General features: G+C 37.7%; 1 protein-coding gene across 1 annotated transcript; it reads right to left on the bottom strand.

Moving 5' to 3' along the window:
* Window positions 1-1086: 1086 nt before the first annotated feature.
* ACADSB (acyl-CoA dehydrogenase short/branched chain) lies at window positions 1087-20961 on the bottom strand. The gene is made up of 11 exons (XM_076339190.1): window positions 20904-20961; window positions 15936-16095; window positions 14888-14988; window positions 13877-14083; window positions 13202-13372; window positions 10663-10788; window positions 10168-10260; window positions 7492-7581; window positions 5860-5997; window positions 5063-5162; window positions 1087-4385 (listed from the first exon to the last, which is right to left on the bottom strand). Exons 1-11 carry the CDS (start codon window positions 20940-20942, stop codon window positions 4315-4317), a joined length of 1296 nt encoding a protein of 431 aa, XP_076195305.1. The 5' UTR covers window positions 20943-20961; the 3' UTR covers window positions 1087-4314.
* Between the last annotated feature and the right edge of the window lie 27 nt (window positions 20962-20988).

Below are 20988 nucleotides of genomic sequence, written 5' to 3'. Positions count from 1 at the left end.
AAAAAATGTTACATTATACATTGCATGTTCTTTTCAACATTAATATACCAATACAAATCAACATTTGAATGCTCTGACCTACGAAACAAGCTATTAGGAATCACAGTGGTTAGTTCTAGTCACCTAATGTATTAGACAGTTATTGCACATGAACAGAATATTTTTAGAGGATAATAAACGCCAAGATTTCAAAGCAGCTTAATAATGTCTCTAGTATCAGATAATGAGAAATTCCCTCAATGCTGCTAAGCTGGACTTTGTTAATTATGGCGACTGATCTTACAACTGGCATATTTAACCGAAATAATTACTGTAATTCCTATTTGTTAGCGTGGAACTCTGGATTCACTATGCATTGATGTTTGACCGTCTCTGGTGTGGGCTCAGAAAGACCTCTGGTATCCTCTCATCTGTGTGTACAATCAACCACGCTATGTAACTCTGGACAGTCAAATCCAGAAGAGTAAGACTTCCAGCCATGCTCTCTCACCTGGACCTAGACCAAAGAGTTACACTTCAGAGGAGAAGACAACTCTTAGCAAAACGCTCTGCAATGACTGTATTTCAATACAACATAAAATGACAAATCACGTGAAAATTCTTTGGGAATCATACAATACATGTTCATCTGCTCGTCAGCTCACTTGATTTGTGCCTCCACCAACAGTTTGCACCGTGATAACAGAACGGGTAAATATTTATGAAGTATTTCTGGTAGCTGTTAACCACTTTCATGTAATTCTCTTAGGAGAAGATCTATCACAGTGGTACACTGAATACATTCTGGGGTTGAGAAAAAACGTTTCTTCAGCTTTCATGTATTCAATAAGCAAGCTCAGGAAAGTCAGACAGCTGCTTTCGAACCAGCCTGTGTTTCAAATCGAGCTTAGCTTGGTAGGTAGAACTTGAAATGTGTCTCTCACCAAAAGATTTCTAAATGGAAATGCAATAACATGTTAATTAGAAAATTCTTTACATAGTGAAAGGCTCCCAGTGAACAATTACTTTATATTTCACATAAGCCTTTTCTAACACAATCTTTATATGGGGAAAAGAAAATATGAAAGAAAAAACAACAACACAGAAAACATTATATAAAATGTTGTATTTGAGTATTTCCCATGTAGCAATTAAACCTTTCTGTGGAAACCTGCCTCAGACCTTTATCACAAACCACAATAATACTAAAGAAACCTGATAAAAGATACATTCATTCTCTCCCAGTACAAAAATTGCAAGATCTGGGACACAATTTAAAATGACAGATTATTAGACAACCATCACCTGATGTACAGGATTAGCACTGTATCGTCAAATATAAAATTCAGGCACTTTTATTACATTCTCAGTACAGGTCTTTTCTGCTAACTGTGGGAGCCCATTTGATACTGAAAATGCTGTTCCAGGGCAATAGACTAGATTGACTGGGCTCACTAAGGGCATATAAAGGGAAAACTCACTAATATAAATGCATATGGTGTATAAAGCAACTTTGAATCCTGTCATTAGCACAGAAAGCCTCATAGTGTTCACGACGCCAGCTCTGCAGCCCTACACCTACTGGTGCAGCCAGCCACCGTCAACAGCCCTGTGCTCACAATGCCAAATGCAGAAATGCAATTTATGACAATCCATAAATGCCTGTCCCAAACTGAACAGGGGGTGGGGAGCACAGGCAGCTCTTAACAGCTCCTGGACAACAGCACAGCCCATCTTATTACTAAACCAACGTCTGTGTTAGTGCAGCAATGGAATCAGACTTAAGGGGATGAAACAAGTTAATTCTTGCCGGAGTCGGCGACAGAATAGCCAATGCTCTCCACAGTGGTACGTGCCCTTTTAAAACAATGATAAAAGAAACTCAGTGGTTATAATTAATTTGTATGCATATCCCTCCACAGAATTTCGTAGTCAAAAGTCAAATACAATACATACATTTCTTTCAAAAGTTACTGTGTACAGAATACAGCATATAGAACTGAGACACGTGAAATATTTACAGCTGTAACATTAGTTAAAGACTTGGCCTTGCTTTTCTGAGAAGAACTGTTGAGTAGCTGATGAGGTTGTTCAGGTTGTTTCCTGGACTATGGCATCTGAGTTCAGACTGTAGGAAATCACATGATTTTGATTTTTTTCCTCATTATTTTTTCAAATGGATACCTGATGCAGTTCTACAAAAAGAGATAGTCCTTTTACATAATCCTGGATATCCAGCCTTTAACAGTCTGTCCTTCGAAGAGCTCTGCACCTTCCTTCATGAAGGGTTTGCTTTTAGCACTATATTAAGTCAGTTAAGTATTGCCACTCGCTTCCTAGCCTCATGCAAAACTGCAGAAGCCAAGCTAAGATAGTATCTCAAACTAGGGGACCTATTAAACAGTATGAATCAAAACCTGATCTCTGCTGACACTCATGTTAGCAAAGCAGGCTAAACCACAGCAGCTAAGGACTGCCTCACATTAGCGCAACTCATCACAGTAATCAACGCTGACTCAAGCATTTTGTAGTATGGTTATGATAATTTTAGACTCGCAGACAGACTGTGTTGAGCAGAATAACTGTAGTTAACTGTTGCGGTGTCTGTAGTCTTAATTCTAGTCTAACATCTCCCCAGCCGTTTCAATTGAGCTGAAAGAAAGCCTGCAAACAACCTGAAATGCATTAATAATGATAATGATGATGATAATAATAATAATAATGCTAGAAGAAAACTTCAGAAATCATCTAGTCTACCCTCCTGCTCTTGTATTTTTGAAAATCTCAAAGCTGTTGATCAAACTGATATGGGAGGGGCTTTTTTTATTGGCATAAGGATCATTACCACATTAATTCTTCGCCTATCAACAGGCAAAGCGTGTATGTAGGGGGAGTAATTCACTAAAGTAGTTACTTCCCTTTGAAGCTGACAGAAAGTCAGAAAACTTTTTAATAGAGCTTTTCCTCCTTGCTTGTTTCTTTGTATAAGGCACTGCAGCCTGCTTTTTTTACAAATTCTTACTTGTTAAGTGTCATTTACCCTAGTTTTGCTAGAAAATCCTTTGGGAGTCTCAGCCTGTAACATTCTAAGCTCCACTCAAAGTGAATCAGTGACTAGCGAGCTTTAAAAATGAGATTCTTCTAAGTCAGCCAAAACCAGAAAACCAATGCTTCCCTCCCAAAACCACTCAAAACAAATTGTCAATTACAGCAATTATAATGATTTTTCATATATTAAGCTTTCCGTCTCTTTGATTCTTAGTTAATTAGTTCTCCAGCACTGAAGAGGTTTCTGCCATAAATAAAATGTCTAATTTTAAAGTAAACAGAGAGGGATAAAAAAGCAAGTACTTCTCACCCCCCCCCCTTCTCTCTCTTTCAAAAGGAGAAAAACTTTGCTAGAGAACCACTAACTTCCATGAGTGAGTTTTCTAGGCTGCAAATTAACAGTCCCTCCCTAACTCCCAGGAAGGCTCTGAGGATTAAAGTTTGTAAAATGCATTGAACGTGGAAAGGCCACTGTGAGGTAGTATCACAGCATTCCTATCACCTAGCTTATATCTCTGTCTTTTGCGCAACTACTAGAGCTTTTTTAACGCCATTTCACAAAGATTTCAACTCAACCTTTTATGAAAGGAGAACTATAAATAGCCTCTTAGATTAAAACCCTTAACAGCTGAGAAGGCTGGAAAGGGAGGCAGATATTATCCACCTTTCAGTACTACAAATTGGGGCTGGAAGAGCTTAATTACCAAGATATACTTAAGAACACACTAAGGGCTGCTATAAAAATTACTCCAGTTACAGCAGCTCCACAGACATCGCTCCACCTGGGAGAGAGGAAACCATCACTCTTTCCACATACCTCACCTGTACCCCATGCTAATAAAGGGCATCACGAACAAACAGCAGCTTCACGCCATGCAACAGTTCTGCAGCACGTGTAGAGTCCTTTCTCCCAGGTGGCTTAACAGAACCTTTCACACCAGGCAAGCCAAAGATTTGGCTTCTTTTCACTTCGAAATCTCAAAGTGGAGATACACTGTTTGTATAACCTAAAGCAATAAAATACTTTCAGCCAATGTGTCAGCTTAGAAGGGTCTCAGGCAGAAAGAAATACTTTTAACCCATGATTTCGATTTGAATGTGGAATTCACAATTTTGCATGAATTACACACTCACTGTCCTGAAATGGGGAATTCATGGTTTTCCTTATGATTTTGTCTGTGATGATGTATTCTTCTTTATGGTTTTTATCATTACAAATAAATGTGTAATTCACAATGAACGTTTAGCAAAATAATTTCTGTTAACAGTCAAGAAGTCCTTATGGTTTCAGTACTCCTGTGCTAAGCTTTTTGCAATGGTGCTCAACTGGATATTTGAAGTTCCTTCATATATTGTACCTGAAATCAGAAGAAAATAAATTAGAAGACTATAAACCTACAGTGAGTATATGAAGAGAGACGAAGATCTTGTTCTAACAGTCCAGTTAGAACATTTACAATTATGAAGTGAAGCTTTACTGATCAAGTTAGAGAATTATTATTTACATAAATGTTCATATTTTATTATCTGCAACAATTAAAATACTTTTCTGCAGGTACAACATAATGACAAGACATTTTCCTGAAAAGCAATTCATAAATAACCAACAAAATTTAAATATTTACAAATGCTATCAGCAATAAAAGTCAAAGGGTAATATTGTTAGAAATGTCAAACTGTTAGGTCCAAGGATTGTAATGGTAAACAAGGAAGTCTTGAAAATAAAACTCCACAGAGATTCAGACCTTAAAGCCAAAGAAAGTATTTTCAATTTTTTTGAACTGGAATTTTCTTAATAGAATGGGACACAACGTGCGTGTTTGTATTTTACTGGTATCTAATTAAACATTTTAACTAGCCTTACATACACGGATATTTATAACTAAAGTTTTACCTTCCCATATCTGAGCCATTGAATCAGTGTTGATTACAGTCTCAGGGAAAAAACATCTTAAAAAAAATAGCCAGTCATTCATCCTCAAACTTCAATACTACTAATGCTACAAGAAATACTTGTTAAGAAACTATCACTCACCTATCTTGCAGTCACGATAGTACTTTTCTATCGGATAATTTTTTGTGAATCCAACGCCACCCATCCATTCAATACATTTACTAGTTGTCAGTGTTGCAACCTATGAAAATAGCTTCAGAGTTACAATTTCAGGATTCAACTTCATGCAGGTGGTAGTAAATTTTATTCTTTGTAGCTATTTAAAGCAAAAACAAAACAGTAATTAAAGCAGTAACTAGAACAAGCGGGAAGAGGAAGGACTGATATTTTTGTATTCATCTTATTTATGCAAGTTATTTTAGAATAAAAATGACATTTTTCTAAATCAGAGGACATCAATAATTCACTATCCATTACTGCAATAGTTCACGTGCTGCACTATGAAAAAGACTAGCAGCGGTATACACGACAGCAATTACAAAGAGGCAGAAGCAATCCAGTTTTGAATCATGTTAAGACTCACAGTTGTGACCAGCAGAGTTGAAGTGTTCACAAATGAAGTCTCACCATGCCATATTCTCCAGCCACAAAAAGAGAATTCTGAGAGAATGAAATCTCTCTAGATGAGTGAAAATACTAATTTACTTTCTCTTTTAACGCTGTTGCTTGTTTTTCAAAATTTTATTTAGGGGCGTGAGCAGTTCATTCTTTGGTGGCCTACTTTACATTCCGTACATGGACTGAGAATGAGAAACAAGGTAAAAGTACATCCACAGATCTCACAGCAAAACGTGAATTAAAAGTTATACATTCAGTAACAGAAGAAACGTTTAAACAGCAGTGAAATAAATCCACTGAATAAAGAAACTGCAAGTTACCTCAGCAGCATAGTATTTGGCCATGCTGGCCTCCTTTATGAATGGCCTTCCTGTTTCCGCAAGACGGGCTGCGTTGTAGGTCAGCAACCTCGCTGCCTCCAGCTGTGTGGCTACCTGAGCTATCTGATGTTGCATCCCCTGCAATAAGCACGCCACAAGTCAGACAGAACCAGTATCTAGTACTCAACTGCAATTTCTAGCAAAAACCGTTCTTTTCACCAAGGAACATACCTACACTCTAAAATAAAAATACAAAATCTAGATGGACTAGTAAGTCTGCACATCTCTGCATCTATGACATGGATGTTGGAAAACCTCTGGGCCACCAAAGTCTTTTTAGGAACTGCACTCCCATTTCCTCCTTCCCTCTTCTTGGATTCAGGAGTACTAGGGAACTTCTTGCCTGACTGGCTGGACAGGAGGGTTCAACATGAACCTATTTGCACCCATGAATATCAAGGAAAATTTCAGCCAAATCTTAACGTTCTCCTCAGCACTACAGAGACATGGGTAGGTCAAAGCTGTGAGCTTAACTGAGAAAAACTTGAAAAAAGTACCTATTAAATAAAGTGGAGAAATACCAAGGTGACAACCACTTCTTCTCATGTCCCATAACCATGAGACAAGAGTTAGGAGCAGCATAAAAGTCTAGAAAATGTGTCTGAAGAATGGATTCAAAGGGAAGGAAGAAGGTGATGGAGCTCACCTCTAAATGGTAGGTATTACAGAAGAATAGGTTTATTTAAGGAGACCCAAACATGATGATTGAAAATGAACATTTAGTTGTCTAACTTGCTCCTAAAACACAATGGAATCTTTCATCTTATTATAACATTAACACTGCTCCCTAAAATTTGCAAAAATATATATGCAGGTCAAAATAACAAAACGATTCGGCAATTATAAATTCCATTTCCCATTCAAAAGATGCAGTTCCAATAATTTCCTAGATATCTGTGGGTGCTTCCTAAAATTTGTATAAATTATGAGTAGTACTAATGTTCCTTCCCTTCATCTGAGATGTAGTTTTCTTTTAACAAGAAAATTACTACAGTAATTACAATTATATATCTTCTTTATTAAACTATATATAATTTTTGCAACAAAGAGTCTTTTTCGTTTTAAGATACAGATATTATCACGAAAACTAAATGTCTTTGTATAACACAGGAAATCTAATAATTCAATCAGCTTTCCTCATCTTTTTATAATTTCTAGTGTCTCCAGAAAAAGGCCTTCCCCTACACCTCATGAAAGGGTATAAAAACTGGAACACATTCAACATACTGTGATATTAAAAGCAGAAGAGAAAGGAGTTCCATGTGTATTATTTTCAAAGGCAGTGAATACAGTATCAAGGAAAAGGAGTTATGTTAATAATGTTTTGAAATTTTAAATGATTTATACAGTACTTGTAAAGGCACATAGCACTGAATTTATATATTTTACATGGCCGATGAACGCTTATCTGAAATTCTTTTGAAAAATTCTTCTCAAATATTGAGAAGTAGAGACATGACACAAGGTGGAGCACAAATTATGCAAATCAGATTACTCATTTTACTGACTTCATCTACTGTGGTAACTACTACTCTCTTGGAGGAAACTTCCCATGTGTTCATTAACAAGTACCTGGAAATCGAATACGCTTTTCCCAAACTGGACTCTCTCCTTTGTATAGGGAATCGTGTGGTCAAAACACCCCTGTGCCAGTCCTAACATCTGTAAGAAATAAGACATATTGAGATGAGTTAGAGCAAAAAAAACCCCAAACTTTGAGGAATAAGCCTATTCCATACTATTCTATTCTTGAAAGAAACTTTCTTACTACAGGCAAAATATTTGTGAAAACACTATCACTAATTTTTGAACAAAAGTTATGGGTCAAATGTGGTTGCACAAATATTAAGTGTTTCTGGCAACATTCTTAATTACATGGGAAAATTACTGTAAACTAAAGATCTATAGATCTACATTACACTATTAAAGGAAAAATAATTTCAATGATTATTCAAAGCTATTTTCATAATGAAAATAATTTCTCATTTTATAGAAGACACCAGACTATCCGTATTAGCAATTTATTTCAGAAGTTAGAAAATTAGTATAGTAGAAGGAGACATAACATTTGTTCCAGCATTTTCTAGAAAAAAACTAACTCAAAAGAACAATTTTAGAAGACCCATTGTCTTTTCATACACTCTCTTCACTCAGCAGCAAAGACAGCAAAACACAATTGTTATCTTGGAGGATAATGTCTGGGAAAACGACACATGAACATTTATAAAGAAGTAATTTGCATCTACCCTAGTGTCTGATTTGTTAGCCTAAAGAAACATTAAGAAATATGGAAAGTAAACTAGTTTCACGGTTTTTTAACTACCAAATTTTGAGAAGTGTATTCCATTCCAAACAAGATAGTAAAGAAAGGACCCTGCCTTTCATATATCTTGGAATATATAGCTATTAGTAAATAAGATCAGTTGGTTTCATTATATAACTACCATCCATCTGAATGCATTCATTCTACCTAGTTTCTTTCCTAGGAAAAACAAAGATAGGAAATTAGATTAGGGGAAGCATCAAACAAGAAAAAATAAAAAAAGGGAAATGAGTGGCATGAAGAACTACCAAAAAGTATGGTAACAGTATATGGTAAAATTGGAATCTCAGAAAACTTTTCTAAGTCAAGACGGGATTCTATAATGTGGCAGTCAGCTGTCACATCAAGCAGCTTAGTCAAACTACTTTTAATGATGTACAATATTGTATGGGTATTTTTGGATAGACCCATGTATTAAGCTGAAAGCCAAGGGTCCCAAGAATATAAAAACATGACTCTGACTGGGTTCAGACATCTACTCCTTAATTGTTTAAGATTCTAGAAAAAAAACCCACAATACACAGGAAAATGAGTATGTGGGAAAAGAATATAAGAAAATAATAGTCTGCTGCTAATCAGATTTGTTGCCTTCTTATGTAAACTCTTACAGATGAACCAAGTATATCAACTTCAGCAACTGTAACAATATATGCAGCTACCTTGCACTAAAACTATCTGAAACTGTTTTCATAGCCACAATTACATTTTATAAGGTGTTCATTATATTTTAAAACTATTACTACTGCAAAACTAAATTCAATACTACAGGGCTTTAGAACTGCTGTTCTTATACATTCAAGTACATTTCTCTTCATTTGAAGGTGCCAAGAAAGTAGTAACTAAGATATAACAAGTACCTGACCTTAACTTTTAATTAGGTTATAAGCGTAACTTGGAGTAATTAAGAGTAAAATCCAGACCATGTATTTTACTGTCAGAGTCTCTACATTATTTATATCTCCGGGAACAACAGGACCCACAGCCCTAGTTTTTAAATGCCATATCAGACAAAGTTTAATCACAGACAATCTTTAGGAATGATGGAAAAGCCAACCCATTTAGCAGCATAGTATACTGCCATGTGGAAAGTCTAAATTTCGTAAGGACTATTACTTCTGGTCTGTTTGCAAACTAGGGCAAGAGGTAACAGAGATTGGTAGTACAGACATATTACACAGCACAACTACATGCACAACAAAGTAGAAACCAAGAAAAGATTACTTTCAAAAGTAAACTAAAAATATAAAAACTTGTCACAAGTCATTTTATTATAGGGCTGAACCTGATTTCCACTGAAATCAGCAGGAATCTGAGATCCAAACTGAATTTACAAAAAAATACAACATTTTGAAATAACTCCAAGGTCAGCAAATATTTTCCCCTAAGATGCCATAAGGTGCAATTTTCAAACACAACAATGAACTAGGACCCTTCTGCTAGAAAAAGTCATATTTATTTTAAAAATAAGCTGACTTTTAAAAATAAGTTGTTGGGAAAACATCAGTTAGCATAAGGTCACATTTGGCAATCCCATACAATCACAGTTGGAAGCATTAATATCATACATTTCAGTGTGTTATATTTTGCAAAGCTAATTTTCTTTGCAAAATAAATTTGCATAATGGAAGATAAAAATGTTGACATATTTCAGCAGCAACAAGTTAACCACCAAAGACAAACTAATTGCCATGTAATGTTTTCTAAATCTATTGCTTATGTCACCAAAGGAGAATTTTACCATTTACAGTTGTTTCAGTATTTTACCGTAACTTAGATACAAGAATAGTGACATCTAGTGGCAATTTAGTTTTTAATAAAGTATTTTCTAAATAGTTTATTCTTATTAGCTTTAAATATTTTGTAAATGTCAATCCAAATTCAAAGTTATATACTGGTTGTATTCAGTATTAAACAAAATTACCCACCTGTGCAGCGATACCTATTCTGCCGGTATTTAGCATTCCAATTGCATACTTATAGCCTTTTCCAACCTGTCCCAGGATATTGGTCTCAGGAACCTAAAGAATAAAACCACTCAATTATTCCTCTTCTATTCTGCTTTGCAACTGCTAGTACAATTCACAGGTGAATCACTGTACATGTTTTATTTAATGTTCTTCGTAAGTGACGGCATAAAACATAAACCAGACATTTGATTCCTAGAATATCCGATTAGAACATTTCCTGATACATGTGATTATAAACTGATGATTGAGAAAAACTGTACCAAAATTTAAGAAACCCAACCCCCCTCAAGACTTCTGTGAAAGAACAGGGAGGAAAAAGTTAAAATATGCCAAACAATCAGCATGTCTAAGGAAAAAAAAATATTGGGAATTTAGTTAACATTCTTTCCTTATACGTGGTCAAGCTCCAATTATACACAAATTATGCTTCAATAGCTAAACAACTTACACTACCTTAACGTTTTCAAATGTTACTGGGCAGGTAGAAGACGCTCTGATTCCAAGCTTGTCCTCCTTCTTCCCTACATGTAGTCCCTCTGTGTTGCGATCTACTATGAAGCATGTAATTCCCCTGTACCCCTAGGATGAATTAAAAATTAATCAAGAACTGTTTTTTATACTAAAATCAACAAATGGTGGTCTAAATATCTCATTCCAGTACCGAAATTTTACACCTGCTTAATACTGTATTACGAAATAAAATACCTGCACAGTCATCTGTTCCCTCTAAGTCTGCTAATTATGGTTTAACAAAGGCCAGAGATACCTTCCTATTAAAATACTCCATGTGGAAAACATCATCAGAACAACCTTAAAAGTTCTTTTGATAAGGCAGGGGACTGATATTATGTAAATGAAACAGACAGGACTGTAGTGCCTGTCTGTACTGGAAATCACTGGGAAAGCCAGTTATTGCTGTGCAGTGAAGTTACTGCTTGCTGTTGGAACATATGTCACAGTCAAACAGTGGAATGCAAGAAGACATAGGGTATCTTTAGACTAAAGTGGTCAAATGAATAACGGCTCTAAACCCATGTCAGATGATTCTATAGGATGCAAGATTTTACTTAAGCCCAATTACTTCAGCTACTCTTCTCATGGAAGGCTGCGTGTATACTCTTCCTTTTAAGGTTGTCCAAGTAAGAGCACTGACTGATGAGACTGGAGTCACTGGGAACTGTGCTTGAATATTCAAAGTGCAGTATAACGGTAAGCGTTTCTCATGGTTTAACCTCAGTCGGCAACCGAGTACCACACAGCCGCTCGCTCAGTGTAATAACAGACCTAAGCTAACACCCAGAATTGGTGCACACATTCTCCTTGTGATTCCAGTTTGCAGAACATTGATATCACTGTCTCTTCACTTCAGAGAGGTAGTGGGAATATAATTAATAAAGTAGTCTGAAATCATTATGATGGTTGTTATCAAAAATCTCAAAGAGCTGATTTGGTATTCACATAACGATTTGGACAGGACACTAAATAATGCATGTGACAACACACAGATTGTATAGCCAATCTAAATTCTGGCATCTCCTACATACAGGCTTACAATCTTCACATCTTTAAAGCCTTAAACTAGATTCTTGAAGTAGAGAATGGTGATTCCTGATAGCTGTCGCTTTCTCTTTTTCCCTCTGTGTAATTCTTACTCCCAATTCTCTCTCCTCTCCACCACTCATTCTCGCTCCCTCAGCATTTCCCCCAGCCAGAACCACAGCAGTCTCTCTTACGCAACATACTACAAGGTCTATGAGACAGAAATGTGAGGTGTTCCTGGCCACGTTTCCAGCTCTTCCTGTCCCTAACATCCACAGCACCTCCTCTCACTAAGAGGGTGACACCGAGAGGCAGGAAAAGTCCCGTGGTTCTTCTGGAAGGGTTTGCCTCTTATTAAAGAGAAGGCTGCTGTTTCAATCTCACCTCAATGACAGCCCATCTCACCAAATGGGAGCTGCTAGTGCAGAGTGTACATTTCAGTACACAATTCTACATTGGTCTGTTCTCTCATTTATACTGATGTCAACTGTTATTTAATCTTTGAGCAGCACTGACTTTTAATCTCCTTCTTGAATATTTAAAAGCAAATTTCTAACTCTAAGAAGACAATGCATTATATATTTTTAAAATGTTACACTAATACAGAAACAACTCCAGATTATAAGACAATGCACAGCAGTTAACAAATATAGAAACTGGCTTATCAAATACATTTTCATTGTATGCAGTACTCAAATCGCCCACCAGCTTGTGAAGAAATCAATAAAAACTCAGAAAGTGACACGATACTCAACTGTTCGATACAATGAAAGAAAAATCCCTCTTCTTATTTAGTCAAAACCTGAAATTTTAATTTAAAAAATAAATATGTTCAAGTTAAATTTTTAAGAAAGAGATACTGGAAGAAATTTAAAAAATAAATAAAAGTTTTAAACAATTAAGTTTTGTATTTGATTATCTCTCTACCATACTGGTATAGTACATTTTAAAGCCTGCAGTTGACTTTTCTGAATCTACTACCTATATCCAAATTGGTGACAAAACTTGAAACATGCATATTCAGCTAAGTATTTTTTTTTACCTGAACAAGCTTTGCTGTTGTATTCTTGTTAGTTTTCAGTGCATGTAGCCTAAGCTCTATTTTGCCTTCTAACAACAGCAACTTGTCAGTTAAGTCAAAAGGGTTGGAAAGACTTAGACTATCTGTTCTTCCATTACTCAGAATAATACCAATGCATGCTGTGCTCTTCATCTAAGCAATTATGATTCTGACATTTTTATTTTCCCTGGTGGGAGGAATTTATTAAATTGCTCACCAAGTTCTCAATTTTTGTTGGAAAATATTTTTAAAGGTAATATTTTTAAATATTTTAACTGTCAGCTAGGAAAAGGTTCAAAGAATATTAACCTTTAACATCAGATTATTAATATAAAATCCAGTTTCATATATAATCGGCTGTCACTGAAATGCAACTATTGTTTAGCAACTTACTAAGGACGGATCTGTATTTGCCATCACAAAGAAAACTCCTGCGTGTTCTGCTAAGCTAATCCACATCTTTGAGCCATTGATAATATAGTAGTCTCCCTTCTTTTCAGCCCGAGTCTTCAAAGAAAAAGCATCGCTGCCAGATCCAGCCTCCGAAAGACAGAAACTGCCTATCTGTCAATTGAAGGGAAAAATTAATTTTATTTTTTACGGAACATATAGGCACAACATATAACAAATATTACATATAACATATAACAAATATTACAATTACAATACAAACATATAACAATTCTGCAAAATAGTTATAAACAAGCACAAGTCTCTTAAATTCAAACATTTTAAACTATTGCATCAAAGTAACTAAGTTTCAGATATGGAGATTAAGAATAGAAACACTATGTAATTACATGTCTCTCAAAGTCAACTGCTTTAAAGTTCTTTTCCACAGTAAATTAAATTTTAATGAAACTAATAAGCGCCTTTCCACTTTTACCTCTCAGCTACTGATGACAGGATGTACCTATATCACCACAGATCTCAGCTCTAACCAGTGTTTCAAAGTTCACACATATTTTCCAATGCTGCAGTCATCCATTTGGTTACTGAAAAAATCACTAACATTACTTAACTACTAAAAATTATATTACAGTTTAGTAAAGTGAGACTTTGACTCACTGTATCTTTAGCGACTCTGGGCAAGTAAGTTCTCTTTTGCTCTTCTGTTCCATATGTGGTAAACAACTTATTTGTTAGTGTATTCTGGAGTTCACACAGAAGAGCTACAGCTGGATCAACTTTGGCCAATTCTTCTACCACCAATATGATTGAAAAAAATGAAGCTCCAGTTCCTCCATATTCTTCCCCAAGCTCAATACCCATCAGCTGAAACGTAAAAGATGCAAATATATCAGTCTGTTCGTTCTTGTCGACAACTTGTTAGTCCAAGCTGATTCTTAAGAGATTAAAATAAAAACCACAGAATCTAAATATTTCCAGATCCTTCCCCAAAGACCTGTGTTCCTTCAATACCCTTAACAAACTAACAGTTCTTCACAGAAGTTGAGAGTCAATTCATGCAAGAAATAACTAACGTGCAGTATACAGGCCAATCATCACCCTAATTTGATTACATTTTCCAGAACAATTGCAATCTCAACGGAAGTCTAATATTTAGAGTTGTCATTGTATAAAATGACATTCTAAACACAAACAAGCTTTAGGTTTGATAGCAGGAAAGGCTAAAATTGAATCCAGGAATGATCAACAGGATATCTGCAACACAAGTCCTTGTGGTTGCCCAGTAAGGACACAGGGGACTCCTGATACCCTTTTCCAGCAACACTTATCAGAGTCATGGCGATTCTAGCATTCTGTGCAATTATGCTTATCCAATTAAAAAAAAAAAAGGCGGGGGGGAGATGAGGAACTCAAAGATAAGACAAAGAATGTGGTATGGGAGTGGGAGAGATGGAAAGAATATTACAGGAAAAGATGGAGAGTGATAATGCAGTAAAAAAAAAGAGAAAGTTGCCCTGCTGATGATAAATCCAAAATTTGTAATGATTCATTCGTTCATTTGAATTATATCCCTCAATCTTTTAATCTAAAAATCCCAAAAGTGCACAGCTAGAAATTCATAAAATGATGTCACTTTCTGAATAAAAGATTAAGTAAAAGTGTGCAGACCCCTTGTTCAAACAATCCTTGTATTACAGAGTCTTCCATTTTCGAATTCTCATCCATTTTTTGTACCAAAGGTGCAACTCGTTCCTGAGCAAATTTTGTCACTGTAATGAAGAGAGGAAAGAAAGTGTGTAAATATTCTAACACCCTACTTGAAGACCAATATAACAGTAATATGGTACTTCTGACAGGTAATGCATGTATCCCCTGACTCTCCCAGACAAGTTAATAAAAGGACAAAAAGTTGCCCAAATGAAATGAGGTAATGTGCTGCAAGGCTCAATTATAATTGCTTTCTGAACTCAGCTACAATTCTCTAAACTGAAACAAATAATTCCTATAAATTAAGAAACTTTGAAAGCATCTCAGAAACACTTACGTAACACTGGTTGACCAAAAAAATTATAGAAATATTTCAAATACATCCCTTATTTGGTTAGCTGTATCGTACTTCTTTATAAATTAAACCTGCAATTTAGGAAGATGGTCTCAGGCTTTAACGCATGTTATTTTGAGCGCACAAAATCCTGTGAGACTGTTCCTGTTTAACCAGAGCCTTTTATAAGCTCTCTCCCAGATGTGCAGGTCCTCACTCTTTCACCTTTGCTCTGAGGATCCCTTCTGAAACACTGCCTTCTTCGTGCAGGCCTGGCTGCACTGCAGACACTCACATCACATCTGTCACCATTCTGGGTATACTTGAAATCTCTGAAAACCAGACGGAGCAGTTAACTGTAGCTGAACTAAACACTTTAGAAAGGGCACGAGTCAATGCCAGGCAACTTCACTTCTGTGACAGCAACAGTTTTAAACAGTTAATACTTATTTATGCAGAGTAAACTGCACTGTGGTATGTGGAACAGTGCTATGGTAACGTGGAAAAAGAACATTACATTCTTCTCTTCTGAACTAAAGCAGTTTTAACATTAAGTAACCCCTCCCCAACAATCTCAACATTTAACTATAATTAAACAATGAAAATAAATTTTTAAGCTAAAATTTCCCTTCTAGTTAGATATTTCTGAATTCTAACCACACAGATAATAGGTACCCATATTTTTCAGCATTGTCTCCTCTTCGGTGAATGTTTGAAGCGGAGCACAGACAACTCCATCACTGGCTAGATTTGGCATGAGTTCTGATTTGGAGGATCTAAAGACACATGGAGAAGCCCTCCAAGAAGCCAAGTATGCTGGCATATTTCTTTTCAGCTGTTGACAATAAATACAGAACATCAGAACAGTTAATAGAATTTCTATTTGTAGACAGACAGCAATACACAATTTTATCCAGTAACAAAATAGGAAATATAACTTATGTTCAATGTCTTGTTTGAATGTTTTTGAGAAGATACTACCCCCCCCCCCAGTATCCTAAAAGAAAATGTCCTTGAATTACTCTTCTTTTAACCCCAAACAATTTTCTTTCTGGAAGTTTGCGAACACAATGTTATTCTATAAAGTATTCACAAACATTAATTTTAGTCAATTTTAGTGTTTACAGCAAATAAACCCTGCTGAAATTTTATAGATGATTTTGCAAGTCTGCTGCAATATTCATAGTAGTAAGTGTGTATTTTGATAGAATTAATATCTTCACTAACAAATATGATAAGAGTAAATGTGAAATAGACATACGAATGTTTTTTACAGAAGACCTGTCAACTTTAATGATAGACTTAGCTTTCTCCCTGGTTATCTAGGGGCCAGCAACTCTCACTTCTAAAGCAATCTGATAGCACTTCATCTGGATTACTGGTGTTTTACTGTGAAAGGGCATAACTTCAACAGCACTGTGGATTTTTGTATTCAAGCTGAGTTCTTATCCACCACTTCATGATTTTCAGAGTGAGCACACATTTCATAGACAAAGCCCTGGCTTTTGAGTGTTTCTGTGTAGTTAATTTCTATACAGTTAGTTTAAATTCTATAGTTAGTATGTTGATAGTACTGTGTAACAAATAATTAATGTCTTATTTGGTTGATTTATTAAAAAAGTACAGGAAGGAACTGAAATTGAGTAATTTATGCTCAACCTCTCCCCATTCGTCCACGAAATACAACAATCTCAAATGATATCAAGAAGCACTGGTTACCCAACCAAGAGAGAAGAGGTATTACAGAGTGTTTTACTCTAGGGGGAATGGCGCTAAGCATATGTGGCAAAATCTGACAAGTCACAAAAATGAACAGAACAGACAGTGGCTTTTGGGAGCAAGCTACGCATAGTGATTGTCAGGTGGGTGGACATAGATACTGTGACAGGTAATTAGTTTTGTACCTTGGAGAACTATGAACTACTTAGTGTTCAAAGACTTACTCAAGTAGGTAACAGCAGGCTTTAGAAAGGAACACATTTGGTTTGAAAGTTAATATACTGTCTAACCACAGAATAACTTCTTAGGATTTTAAAAAAAGTTAGCATCGTGAGTATGATCTGGCTCAAAAAGTAACAGACTAACAGTAGCTAAACTGCTGCAAAATGTATTCCTGAAAAGCAGTATTCAAAAAAAGAAGCACAGTTCGACTGACTGATCTCAAAAGAGGCAAGACAGAAAAATCACTTTGCTCTCATAGCTCCCAAAACCCAACTTATTTTGTGGCTAATGTCTACAGATCAGATCTTTGCTACAGATATCCGTCACTATTGCTACGTCAGTCTAAAGTGTGGAGATATTAATGTCTTACCAAGACAACTGCTGACAGAAACCCCCAGCAGAGACACAGCAGTGCCATAAAAATAATGTATATATGAGCATTTGCCTGCCAACATACATTTTTGCCAGTATGCACTCTTAACCCCACAGCAAGCAGACCGACTGACTGTGCTATAACCAGACTGCTATTTAGCTCACAGAATGCAGGACAATTTTGCAATGCACACTGATAGCAGCATTCCTCAAAAAATGGCAGAAACTTTGGGGTCAGGAAGTAAAAATTCCTTTGATCCTTCTAATAATTCACTCTCTTTCATGTTGGCTTTCAACACCTGTCATCTCCCTGGCCAAAGAACTGATGTAAAACAGATCTACGGACTCCTTTTGTCTTAGAGACAAGATGCACAAGTCTATTACGGTAAGGAAACTCCGACTTTAGCACAACCAGTCATGCATGACAAAAAAAAAAAAGAAAGAAGTGGTAATACAGAAAACAAATATTGCTGTGAACATTCAATGTTCATTCACATTCAACACCCCGGTCACGTAAAACAAATACTGACCAGTGGGGCTGATTCACGAATACAAAGTTTGGATGATCAGCAATAGCTGCAACACTTTCAAATGAAGACTAAGTTACTGGAGTCACCGTAGGTCTTCACAGAAAAAAAAAGAAAGAGTTGCTTTAATAGAGATAAAATCCAAGGCAACCATGTTCTGGAAGCTGTCAGTCAGGAATGGATTATTCGCAGAACATCCAGCTATGACAGAGTCACTCAACACCCAGACATGTAAGACTATTAAACATCCACCTGCGTAAGTCCATATTCTTAGCAAGGTCTGAGAAGGAAAAACCTAAGTATATACACACACACACACATATATATATTTAACACAGTATGCTTCCTGAGCAGTTATAGGATTACAAATCACACATACTTCCTGCTTCTTACACTACTTTATTTCCAAGTACAAAGAAAAGAGCATTTTTCTTTCATGGTGGCATAACCAAAGACGAATCACTGAGAATATTTCACCAGTACTGACCAAGAGCTGTCAGGAAGAATGCACGGTGCCTTTTTAAGAATACAAAACTTTTTGAAAAGCTGCAAGTAGGTATGCTCAGTAGGCAATAAGCCAGTACTGTTGGGATTACCTCTACTTTCATTTGATGGCACCTGATACTTGGATGTAGAATTATTGACCACACAGGGGAACGCATCACTAAATGCATGCAGAGGAGACTGCCCCGTCCAAAGCGGGAAGTACAGATTTTGTAGACCACAAAAAATACACAGATTTTTCTCATATGCTTTCATGAAAATGGGAAGCTGGACAAACTTGATTAAAAGCAGCTCCGCAAGGTCAAGCACAAGTGCACAGGGCTGCACTGGCTGAGGTGACCTGCCAATAGCCTGGCTAGCAAGTAGAAGCTTTCAAACACAGTAAACGGCTCAGTGTTTGTTACAGGTTACAGCCATCACAGCAGGCCCACTCTTGGCAACAATGCCAAAGGTTTTGAGAAAGTCAGCTCTCACAGTAACTGTCCCTTAGCTCATTTCCCTCCAGTACCCTCTAGTGGAAACCACCCCAGGCTTTCCCCCCTGCCCAGAGCTTTCACTTGGAGGCTCTTCCACTGCAATCAACTCACTTCAGAGTGGCAGAGAAAGGTGTCCTACCGCGGCAGGAGAAACAAAGGCAGCCCTTAGCGTATGTATGCAGACACGGTTTGATAAACGCTTGTTTGATACCTGATTGAGATGGCGCTAGAGGACAAAAGGAATATTCATAACAAGGTTACCTTGAAAAGTCTTAAAACCAGTAGGATGACCCCAAGGGACAGGACCTACATTGGCAACACCCACACACAGAGCAGCAACCCACAGGTATGCCAGAGTAATAGCACAGTGTAGAAATGATTTTTTTATTTCAACATTTAGATAAAAAAAAAAAAAAATCAAGTCACTACGTTATTGTTTAAATTTTTATTCTTAGAAGTCATGCAGTCATATAGTATTACTAACTTTCAGATAGTTATTTAAAGTGCATGTACGTTACTCAAATGCTTTGATACTGCTTCCCTGCTTTTTTCTCCCCCTCTTTTTCTGTAGGTGAGGTAATGATTTACGCTGCTACAAGATTCAGACTGCTTGCCCTACTAAACACATGTATTTGAAAATTCGTTTCTGGGTTGCTGATAACATTGATTTTTCTGTTTATCTCAATTTTTACCTCCACTTCAACTCTTTAAAGATCAGTTCTTTTGGTTTCCTTCTGTTTGCTTTACAATCTAAAATGAGATTTTAATGCTGGTGGACCTGGCAGCAGCATTAAGATATAAATAAAAAAAGGCCAAAGCAATATATTTTCCTAAGCTCACTGTGCTTTCCTTGATGACTTCCACTCCTGTATCTGTCCTAGCTGGCTTCCAGACAGCTCTTATTTCTCAGCAGAGAAGCTCCATTGCAGGAAGCTTGCTTGCCCTCATTTATGGCGTTGGTTTTCTTCATTTCAATTGTCACAACAATTGAAGCTGCCATGAGAAGGTCCCAGGCCAGCATGTCTTCTCACTCTGCACAGTAGAAGCATGTGTGTGGCACAAACCCAGGTTTTCTGCTTGTTTCCTTTGTCTTTTCATTACCCCTACAATGCCATAAGTCTTTTGTCTGTTCAGGTAAGTAAAGGAGACATCAAAGCACCTCTGCTGCTAGAACTGTGCTGTCTTCTCATAGGCGTATCAGCCACGGGCTGCTCCAACTACAAGCCATTTCACAAGACTTTCAAGAACTTTTCCTAGCAAGAAGTTACCTAATACCACCCCTCCATACAAAAAACTCAAGACAGAAGGAGAAGAGGGCTTTACAAACCCACCCTCACTCCCTGCAGAGCTACACTTGAACCGAGCAGACCCCGCACCCGGCCAGCTCCGAGCCCAGTGAGCGGCTCCCCGGGGGCCGCTGCGGCGGCGCCCCCGGAGACGCCTTCGTCCCCGGCAGGCCGCAGCCCGTGGCAAACACGGGCGGTACGTGGCACCCCCTTCCCACAGGCGGGACCGGAGAGCCGCGTGACGGACAGGCGGGGGCCTCCCCGGCAGCGCGGCGCACACACGGCCCCCACCGCGGCGCTCGGCGGCTCCTCAGCAGCCTTAACTGGCGGTTTGAGATGAGAGGAGCTGAGAGACAAGGCGGCATCCCCCCGCCCCCGGAACCCCCGGCCCGTCGCTCCCTCAGGTGCCCGGCGGCCCCGGCGTCACCCTGGCAACAGGCACGACCCCACCCACAGGCTCGGAAGCTCCGGGGGACGCCGGCGCCCCGGTAGGAGAGGGGGCCCACCCTTCTCCCGCGCTCAGGCGCCCCGCTTCACCTTAGCGCAGCTCCTCAACCAACCGCCTGCCGCCGCCATGTTGGCGCCCGCCGCCGCCCGTCCCGGCCCCCGTCCCGCCCCCGTG

The sequence above is a fragment of the Aptenodytes patagonicus genome, chromosome 5 (genome assembly GCF_965638725.1).
Source record: "Aptenodytes patagonicus chromosome 5, bAptPat1.pri.cur, whole genome shotgun sequence".
NCBI classification, from domain to species: domain Eukaryota; kingdom Metazoa; phylum Chordata; class Aves; order Sphenisciformes; family Spheniscidae; genus Aptenodytes; species Aptenodytes patagonicus.
This window is presented reverse-complemented; position numbering and strand designations above follow the sequence as displayed.